The sequence below is a fragment of the Stenella coeruleoalba genome, assembly GCF_951394435.1.
Source record: "Stenella coeruleoalba genome assembly, chromosome: 11".
NCBI classification, from domain to species: domain Eukaryota; kingdom Metazoa; phylum Chordata; class Mammalia; order Artiodactyla; family Delphinidae; genus Stenella; species Stenella coeruleoalba.
The window spans coordinates 77,776,803-77,787,897 of record NC_137157.1 but is presented as its reverse complement, the minus strand read 5'-3'; the positions used below and the strand labels follow the sequence as shown (position 1 = coordinate 77,787,897).

General features: G+C 37.8%; 1 protein-coding gene across 1 annotated transcript in view; it reads right to left on the bottom strand.

Moving 5' to 3' along the window:
- Nucleotides 1-3,438: 3,438 nt before the first annotated feature.
- Nucleotides 3,439-11,095, bottom strand: part of OVCH1 (ovochymase 1) — a gene marked incomplete at both ends in the record, with an annotated part of 53,446 nt that continues 45,789 nt past the window's right edge. The window contains 2 exons of the mRNA XM_079937514.1: nucleotides 3,439-3,626; nucleotides 10,092-10,231. Of these exons, the coding sequence (XP_079793640.1) occupies nucleotides 3,439-3,626; nucleotides 10,092-10,231 (328 nt within the window). The remainder of the gene's footprint in view (nucleotides 3,627-10,091; nucleotides 10,232-11,095) is intronic.

Below are 11,095 nucleotides of genomic sequence, written 5' to 3'. Positions count from 1 at the left end.
TATATACATTTTTTAATTGTATTTCATTTTACACCATTGTAACCTCCCCTACCCCCAATTGTGAATATTTTTCCATACTACTAAATATTGCACATACATTTTAATGGTTTTATATATTTTACTCACATAGATATAACAATTTCTACTGATATATTTTAATTTGTAATCTCAAGAATATGAATGATGAGTCAGATCTTTAACAAACCTCACACATGGGGTAAATCTGTTACATTTCTGCTGTTGTTAGAAAAATGTCTGCACTAAAGCTTTTCTATGTTTATCTGAAAACAGAAATTGAACATGTGTACGAAGTCTGCTGAGTTGACTTCTATTCATCTTTTAGCTCTAAGCCAAAGGGATTTCTATAAGCAAAACAGATGTATTTCTTACCCATTTATTAGATAGGGAGCTACCTCCTTACTCTCTACTCACTAATCTACCCCAGCTAGGATGTCATTTCCTTTATTCAAACAATTCTTGAACATCATCTATTTGCTAGGCATGTTGTACATTTTGGAGATAACAGCCATGGGGCATGCTTGGTGTGTCTGGGGAACAGCGGGAAGGATGGTGTAGAGTGAGCGCTGGGGAAAATGGCAGGAGAAGTAGTCAAGGAGGTAGCCAAGAGCCAGATCATATAGAATCTTATAGGTCACTGTAAGGACTTTTACTAAGAGTGAGCAGGGAAAATATTGAAAGATTATAAGCAGAGGAGTAACATGATCTGAATTATTCTTTTTAAAATGATTATTCTGGCTGTTATGAGTAAAACAGACTAAAAAAAGGCTTGTGTCAGAATGTCATAGTGATGTTGAGAGGTAGTTGGATTCCAGATCAGTTTTGCTGAAGGCCTACAGATTAACTAAATCCAATGAGAGATGTGAGAAGAAAAGTCAAAGATGACCGAGATAATGGCTTGAGCAATTAATTATTAAACTGTTGTTGCCATCTACTGAAGTGGGGAAGATTGGTGGAGGAAGAATTTGGAGACAGGGGTAGGAAATCAAGACTTGAATTCTGGTCATGTTAAGTTTGAGATGCTTATTAGATATCCAAATGAAGAGGGAGGCAATTGGATATATAGCACTGTAGTTCAGATGGTGGCGCAGTGGTTGAGAGTCCGCCTGCCGATGCAGGGGACGCGGGTTCGTGCCCCGGTCCGGGAGGATCCCACGTGCCGCGAAGCGGCTGGGCCCGTGAGCCATGGCCACTGAGCCTGCGCGTCCGGAGCCTGTGCTCCGCAACGGGAGAGGCCGCAGCAGTGAGAGGCCCACGAACCGCAAAAAAAAAAAAAAAAAAAAAAAAAAAAGAAGTTGGGACTGGAGATACACTTTGGGAGTTATCTGTGTAAAGTGGTATTTAAAACTAGGGATTGGGTGAGATCATTTAAGAGTGACTACAGGCAGAGAAGGAAAGAAAGTCAAGGACTGGGTCCTGGGACACCTCAACTTTTAATAGTAGAGAAAAGGAGGTGCAACCAGCCAAGAGACTCCAAGGAGACCAGTGAAGTAAGAGGATAGCCAAGAAACAGTGGTTTCCTGGAGGCCATGACAAATGAAACTTCAGAAGGAAGAAGAGCTTATCCGTGCCAAATGCAGCTATTAGGACTGAGAAGTGACTGTTGGATCTGAACATTTGGAGGTCACTGGTAGCTTTGGCAAGAACACTGTCTGGGGAATGGTAAGAAAGGAAGGCTTATGGGAATGGATTCAAGAAAAAATGAAAGGGTAAAAGGGTAGACAGTGAGTAGAAATACATTTCAAGGTATTTTGCTGGGCTTCCCTGGTGGCGCGGTGGTTGAGGGTCTGCCTGCCGATGCAGGGGACACGGGTTCGGGCCCCGATCCGGGAAAATTCCACATGCCGCGGAGCGGCTGGGCCCGTGAGCCATGGCCGCTGAGCCTGCGTATCTGGAGCCTGTGCTCCGAAACGGCAGAGGCCACGTACCACAAAAAAAAAAAAAAAAAAAAAAGGTGTTTTGCTGTAAGAGAACAAAGAAATTAAAGTTTTCCTAGAATTCCACGCCCATCCTTTACCGAACTAAATAAGATATCTCCTTCAAAACTTAATATAGTTGTTTTTTCACTCTATATTTTTCTGAGATTATTTGATTAGTTGACTGAAAGAAAAATGCACAACCTAAGAGCTATGAGTTTGTTTTACTCAGGGTCTTACTGAGGACAACCACCCAGTAGCTCTGAGGAAGCTGTTCCGAAGAGGTAGGGGGAGAAGCCAGCTTAAATGTGATTTTGGCTAGGGTATATGTGCAGTCAAGCACATGTCTTGATAAAACACTACTGCTAGTCACAAAGAACAGAGATCTGAAGTTAATGATTTTAGTGCTTTTCTGTGTATGGGAAAATGCAAAATCTGGGTTCATTAAAATTCTTCCTGAGATATACATCTAATTATGCAAGGGGCCTGCTTTTCCAAAGCACAGAGCATCCTGTTATCACCTTAGTTTCTTCCCTCTGAAGCACAGAATACACTGTCCATCAGCTACTGCAGTGGCTTAATCATGGCAGAACTGGGTGCTAAGCAACAATCTCTGTCCTTCTCTGTTTACAGATTACTGACTATCTCCCCCACTAGACTATAAACTCTTCTAGGGCAGGGACTGTCTTGCTCATTGGTGAATCCTCAGTGCTTTAAACATGGCCTGGCATAAGTTTAAAACAATTTGTTGATAGTCTGAATAATTAAAGGCTTAAATGTGAGATTTTATTCTATTTTATGTTAGCCCCGTATGGTATGCTTTCACTTACATAATTTGAACTTGATGCAAATCTTCTTTGTGTTCTCCATACAACATTTCTCACATTATCAGACTAAAAAATATAATGTTTTTTGTAGAAATATTTCTACAATTGTATTCCAATTAACAATTTTAATGAGTATGAATTGATTAATCTTAAGGACTAGAGCAATTCTAATAACTATTCAGAATTAAGCATAATTGCAAATGCTTTTTCCATGATACCCAATTTCCATAATTTGCAAAAGTTCCAATTTTCATAATGCTGTCTATCCCTTCACCAAAACTATAGGAATGTTGGGCAAAGCATATTTTTCAATAATCTGGCTACAACTAATATATATGAACTATCCACCAAACAAGTGTTAAAAAAAGAATCAATTACTCTTGATATTAGTACATTAAGGAAATGAATTTCAAAATAGAAAAATTACTTGAAACTTTTAGGCTAGGGATAAAAGTTTCCTACTGTATTTTTACAATATTCCAAGTATACAGAAAACTAGACAAAATTATTAGTTGCTGTAAGAAAAAATGAAAAATCTGATCAATCTTATGCCTTAAGGAGGTTTAGCTTGAGGCCTCCACAGAGGTCACAATCTTAAATATTGTTTTTTTCTTCTCCCCTATAGCTGACAAATGAAATAAAGAATTCAAGTCTCTTTATTTGATAACACATATTTTCTAATAAAGCACAATAAGACAAACATACACAAAAACAAATATGAAAAAAGTAATAGACTTACCAGACATATGAAAAGAATATCTCAAAGAAAATTTTTTCATGGCCAAACTGGCATTGTATGTGAAAAACAACATCATAAGAGGACCATGAGATTTTAATGAAGGTGAATCTCCTTCACATAGATTTCCTAGACAAAAAAAATAAATAAATTTTTACTATTCATCAAGGCAAAGTTATTGAGCAAAGTGAAAGGAAAAAAGTCCTATTTTTAATACAAATTTATACTGTATCCCCTACCAACAATATAAAAATGGGAAAATTAAGCAAAATAAAACCTAATTAGAATAGAGAGAGATGTTCCAGATTCTTGAGTGTAAGCAGTTCTAAGAAAGTGGTTCCAAACCAACTAGGACACTGTATCCAGTTCTTGTACTGTCTGAAATACTTAGGTAGGTCTTTTTAAAGCCATATAATATAAAAGAAGGTAACATGGTTGATACCGAGCAGGGCCCTGTGGGGCTCCTGAGCACAAAGGCTTTCTGTGTCCCCGTTTCTTGAATTACAGGAAACAGCCTCCATTCAGCCTCCATGACCTTCCCTGAGTTTCAAAGGGCAGATTCAAGCAGTTGCTAATGAGGAAAGGGAGGGGATGCGAGACCAGGGAGAAACAAACTGTCAGGAGAAACAATAGTACAGCCTGGTTGGGGCAAGCTCCTGGCTCCCCGTCAACGCATACCCACAGCAATATCTTTGAGCTGTTCTGCAGATACTGAAACCCCCTCCAGGTAGGAGAAGTTGACAATTAACCATGGTATGCTGCCCTGCAAGCACATAGGCCCCAGACTAGTTGGAACCTGAAGGTTGATGATGCTGACTCCTACTTACCTCACCACCAACCGATCAGAAGAATGTCCACGAGCTGATCATGCCCTCTTTAAACCATTACTATAAAACTTCTCACTACCCTCTCCAAGTGGGGACACATGGTTTTGAGGGCATTAGCCCACTGTGGCCCCCTTTGCCTTGCACAGCAATAAAGCTATTCTTTTCTACCTCACCCAAAACTGTCTCCAAGATTTAATTTGGTCTCGAGGTACAGAGGCTGGTTTCAGTCTAGCTAGGTCATCAGGGAACTAAAAAAATGTTTTTGTCACCCAACTGAAATAACTACATATAAGGGAGTATATTTGAGCCTTAGCTACATACAACCTTCATTTATCCACAGCACAGCCAAATGAATAAGAGGCAAGGTACAGTAACTGGCATGAAAGTCAAAACCACTAGCTGGTGTAAATGAAATTTTTTTAGGCAATAGTTCTTAGAGGTCTCCTGTGAATCAGAATCCTAGGGCTAATTAGCAATGGTTTCACTCAACCTCCCATCACCCCTGGATTTCTAAAGCATCCTTCAGAAGATGATGGAGACTGATCCTCACTGATGGTTCTCTCTCTTGTGAGGCTGCTGGTAATAGCCAGACTGCTGTCATGAAGTTCTCTGTAACTGCTACCCTATGAATCTAGTTCAGCTTCTAGAACAAAACATTTTTCGTTCATCTTTTGCTTTTTATTTATTTTTTTAAAATAACTTTTTATTTATTTATTTATTTTTGGCTGCATTGGGTCTTCGTTGCTGCGCGTGGGCTTTCTCTAGTTGCAGTGCGCGGGCTTCTCATTGTGGTGGCCTCTCGTTGTGGAGCACGGGCTCTAGGCATGCGGGCTTCAGTAGTTGTGGCACACAGGCTTAGTTGCTCCATGGCATGTAGGATCTTCCCAGACCAGAGCTCGAACCTGTGTCCCCTGCATTGGCAGGCGGATTCTTAACCACTGCTCCACCAGGGAAGTCCCTCATCTTTTGCTCTTTATAGTTTTCTTTAAGATAAGAATGTTTAACCATTCTCTGGAGAAAATTTGGAGAATTTAAAAAATAATTACTTATAATCTTGCAATCTAGAAATATCCACTTAAACATATTGGTGTGTTTCCCCTTAGACCTTTACTTAAGTCATATATAGCACTTTTTTTAAAAAATTAAAATATACTGTGTAATTTTTTCATTCCAATCTTCTCACTTAATATTGTTAACACAAGTTCATGTGCCCGACGCACGGTGAGGCCAAACAAACTGAAATGTCGGAGTTTGGAGCAGAGAAAGGTTTACTGCAAGGCCATGCAAGACTCATGCCCTAAAAAGCCTCAAGCTCCCCGAAGGGTTTAGGGAAAGCATTTTTAAAAGTCAGGTTGGTGGGGTGGGGGTGGGGTGTCGCAGGGTATGTGATCAGATTGCGCACAATTCTCTGATTGCCTGATGATGAGGGAACAGGGTGATGTCACGGGGGTTAACTTTATCAGTCCTTAGGCTCCAGGAGGCCTGGGGCTCTGTGCTCATGGTCATCAAGTAGTTAACATCTTCCATTTAGTGGGGGGGGTGGGGTGGGGGGGGTGTTGGTGGTCCACATCTAAAACAACTCAGGAAATTTGCAGAATATGGGGGGGAAGGCCTGTCCCGGGAAGGCCCTATAGGTCAGTTACAATATTACATATAAGAGTTTTCTGTCTTCTAAAAAAGTTAGCTGAAAATATTTTATTTAGTGGTGGCATAATATTTTATCCTATGGATTTACTATACTTTTCTTAACCAATTTCCTATTTAGATCCTTTTTTTTTTTTTGGCCATTATCATAAATAACACCAGCTGAATGAATATCTTACACATAAATGTAAAGCATATTTTTTATAAATATGGGTAAAAATAGAAACGCTGAATAAAAGGTTATAGATTTATAGCTTTTGAAAAACATTTCTATATCTTCCTCCAGAAAGCATACGACATATTATACCTAAACAACAACCTGAAAATGTCTGTTACACTGCATTTTGTTTACTAAGTATAATCATTCTTCAAATCTTTTTTGTCAGTTAAGTAGGTAAAAATTTTTTTCATTTCCGTTTTAAAGAGGCTAAGTATTTTTTCTCACATGTATTTATTTATCTATGAATTGCTCATTCAGATCACTTGCCCATTTTTATATTAAGGTATATCTGGGAAAATAATAATTCTGAATTGTGTTTTAAAATTAATTGATTAAACTCTTATTGTACTATTTAAAAATTGTTTTATGTTAGGGATCCTCTTAATTCTAAAGGAATATAGCTGTGCTTTACAATTGTTGAGTCAGGGTTTATTATCATAAGGTTGATGATTCAAATCTGCTCCCTGTGACAAACCATTTCTAAGTTTAACTGTTCATACACGGTATTTTCTGAAACAAACATTCTAACAAAAGCAGTTATAACACACATAGTTTCAAGTCAACAATTCTAGAACTGTTAAGCTTTTCACTATTATAGGAAAACTGCCCTTTTTAGTAAACAGATGGCCAGAGGATCACTTCATTGTGACAAGAGACAAAATAAGGAGAGATTTAATTTAGATTGTATAGTAACTGATATGCAAATATTCATTAACCTTTCTTATCTATCAAAAGGGGTTAAGGGTTAATCCAGTGCTTTTTGTTTTCAAAATCACTTGGGTCAATAGTTTGTAATTCTTTTGGAACATGAACAAAAGACTCAAAAGCCTTGGGAACTCTGGTTTTAACCGAAATCTATTCAAGGCTGAGTCAAAGATATTTGGGCCTGTAAATTAATTTTATTTTACAGATGTGGGCTTTTCTAATACTGATTTGTAAACATTCCCTATATTAATTACCTTAAGCCTTTCTCAGAGTTGTTGAAAATCTTCAGTTTGTTATTTGCTTTTTAATTTTGTTTCTGTTGAAGAAAAGTTTTTAGTTATAAAGGAGGCTGTTGATAATTTCCTATTTTCTTCGATTGCTTTTACACAAGAAGATCCTTCTCCATCCATAACTAATTGCTTATTTTTTAAACCTTTAGTGGCTTAAGAAAAATGCTTAACTCTTTAATCAACTGTTCTATGAGGTGAGAGAGAATATAATTTATATTTTCCTCCCTGATTTGTAATGCCAAATTTATCACATATAAATGCCTTATAGTTTCTTGTGCCCCTTCTGGTCTATTTATTTCTAGTCATGTGTGTCTATTCTTGTACCAGTACTACCCTGTTTTAATTATCATTATTTTAAAGTATGTTTTAATACTGATAATTCACCTCATCATCTGGTCATTTTTTCCCCAAAAACATTTTCAGCTAGTTCTGTTTATTTTAAGGATAAACTTTAGAGTTATTATCAATTTCCCCCTCACTCTCCAAAAACAATTCCCATTGGGATTTTGCTAGATTTTGCTATATTTATAAATTAATTTGGGGTGAATTAATGTTAATTTTGTCTTCCAGTTTTAGAACATGGTCTTTTCTCTATTCAGATCTATGTGGGTATGTGTGTAAATTTCACATTTGCACAATAAAACTCACATTTCATTTTAAGGTTATTCCTAGTTACATGGTTTTTGTTGCTAATTATGACTGAAGTGATTTTTCCATTATATCTTTTAACTAATTTTTACTGGGATGGTTTTAAGGATACGATTATTGTATCATTAATTTATATCTATTTTTTCCTGATTTGACCTAGTTTTAAGATAGATAATACATTTTCAATATTAAACTATTCGTGCATTCTTGGGCTATAGCATAGTCGGTTATGTTAAAAATATTCATTCAATAACCTATTGACCTCAAAAATTGAGTTAACTCCTATAGGCTATGAGTCTTATGTGCAAAAATTGAAATAGTCATAAAATTTTTGTGGAAGAAGATAGGAAATATTACATGTTTTGTGAACTAATTCTAAGTAAAGAACAAATTCTAAGTAAAGAACAACAGATATATAGTTCATTAATTCTATAAATTATAACTGATATAACAAATGTACTGTTTTCCATTTTTCTTCATTTCTTTGTTCTTCCAAACTGTGTGTTCTCCAACACCCCATTGATGGAGAGGCAATAGGGAAACAACAGTCTAATCTTTTCTTCTAAGCACCACAATTTTAAGAATATGAATTAAAATGTATAATTCTAATTCAAACACAGCAGAAACTTGGTTTCTTTTATATTGGTTAACATGCATTCTCTCATTTAATTCTCAAATTAATCTCATGAAGCAGTACAAGTAACAGGTATTCTGTAAGGCAAGAAGCATAGATAATTTCCAAGGATACTGGGCCTAGATGCTATAGTCTCCCCACAAGAAGCTAAGCCCTTATTGATGTTATGTTGACTCAGGAACCAGGAAAGCTCCATGTTTACTAACATTCCCTTAAGTAGAAACACAAAGATTGTTAATACATCTGCTTCTGGGATGGTAATGTAAGCCCGAAGAATAAAAGGACAGTGGGTTAGCAATTGGCTATTTTATCAACTCTGGCAGGGCTCTGCCTATGTGGAGAGTGACACTGGCATCTGGGTCCTTTCTAAAGAGTCAAAGGCCAGGAAAATGCCACACATCCTCTCCCTCTGGGAGTCACCTTGTTACCTTAGGCATCTGTATCTCTGACTTAAGCAAACTGAGAATTTTCTCTCACTGTTGTGGCCTCTCTCGTTGCGGAGCACAGGCTCCGGACGCACAGGCTCAGCGGCCATGGCTACGGGCCCAGCCGCTCCGCGGCATGTGGGATCTTCCCAGACCAGAGCACAAACCCGTGTCCCCTGCATCGGCAGGCGGACTCTCAACCACTGCGCCACCAGGGAAGCCCTAAATTGGGAAGTTTTTATGCCCATGTATCTGTGCGTGCTAGTGATGGCAGAGTGTCTCTTCTTTTAAATCACACAAAAAGTTACAGGTAGATTATCTTCATGTCACAAATGAGGACAGTGATTCTTAGAAAGCTTTGGGAACATTCCCAAAGTCATTGAATTACTATGTGGTAGAACTGTGATCTACTGGACGCAGGACCGTCAGATTCCAGAACTCTAGGCTGCTATATCCGGGTATATTGGGTAACATCAGTCTGCCAGCCCAAACCCTGTTTCCATTTCCCTTTTCTCTAGTCATCTCCCAGTTAGGTATGGCCATGTGACAGATCTGGCCAAAGTGACTTAAATTTGCTACAGGATTCCTGGAAACGTATTTGCTTTCTCCTTGGTGATAATCCTTCCCTGTGCCCCTTCTTCCTTTTTCCTCCAGTGTAATGGTGGCAACTGAGATAGCCATTATGGAACCATTAGGAAAAGGCCAAGAGAACTGCAGTAATGCCATTCTTCACAGAGTTGAACTGTTGAGCTGGTGGTGCATCTGCATCCCTCTGGATTTCTCTTTCTTTCAGAATAATAAATTTAAGTCACTGTAATCAGGTTTTCGGTTACTATCTAATTGACAAACCCATTTAATGCCTTTCCTGTGAACATTATTTTGCCTGATTAATATTATATTCTCAATTTTCTTGTGTTACATTTGTCTAAGACTGTTTATCCTTTATTTTTAGTATTTCTGGGCAAGTGTAATCTAGGTATGACCCAAGTAAACAGCATATAGTTGGGTTTCCTTTTTAACTTAATCAGAGAGTGTTACGTTAATTTCAATTACAATAAAAAATAGTAACAGTAAGGCTATTTCAATATCACATAAGAGACTAATTTATGTCATCTCTAATTCACACATTGAATATAAAACACTCTAAGAATATTTTGTGAAAGAAAATCAATAGCATAGTTCTTCACAGGAAATTAGTTACCTATTAATTTTTTGCCTGATCCAAATCCTTCGTAAACCAACAGGTGACCCTGACAGGCCAAGGGCATTGGTTGCATCTGGAAGTTGACAATATCAAGGCGAATGATGTGATTTGAAGGGGCCAATAATCTCCAGTGGCAGCTGTAGCACAGATGAAAGAAAGTCAGAAATGACTTCTAAATAGCATATGTTGTTGTTTACTTTGTTCATAATTCAATGCATCACTCAGTGAGTCACTGTTATTAACTCTACCTGCTTCTTCTGTGCTTAAGGTGAAAGAAAGATTTAAACTATAACAATTAAAAATATTTTCTAATACTGAATTTGTCAAAAGTTCACCCGTTATGGTGAATGGTTGGTCAATCACTTGTATTTTATAAATTCTGATTGGCAGCCTATAAGAGTTAAAGAAGTATTCTTGTCCCAAACTTCCCCAAATCACATAAATTTACTTAGGATTGATACTATATGAATCTTCAATTTTTTTGTTTCTCATTTTAAATTTATTCTAATGTTTAATTCAGGGAAGGTTCTCTTTCCACTGTGGCTTTTTTTTTTTTTTTTTTTTTTTGCGGTACGCAGACCTCTCACCGCTGCGGCCTCTCCCGCTACAGAGCACAGGCTCCAGATGCGCAGGCCCAGCGGCCATGGCCCACAGGTCCAGCCACTCCGCGGCACGTGGGATCCTCCCGGACCGGGGCACAAACCCATGTCCCCTGCATCGGCAGGCGGACTCTCAACCACTGCACCACCAGGGAAGCCCCCTCCACTGTGGCATTTTAAGAACCATTTATTGAGTACCTACTATGTGCAAGAAGCTTTTAGGTACATTATTTCAATCTCCAAAACTCTTTGATAGAGATTTGACTTTCCACTTTACCTAATAAATAGTCTCTTTTGTTAGGAAAGTACAATTTATCAACAGTATTTATTAATGTAATCTTACATTCAGTTTTCATATATTGAAGGCCTCAAATAAGGGATTATCTCAAAGTCTATTCTTTA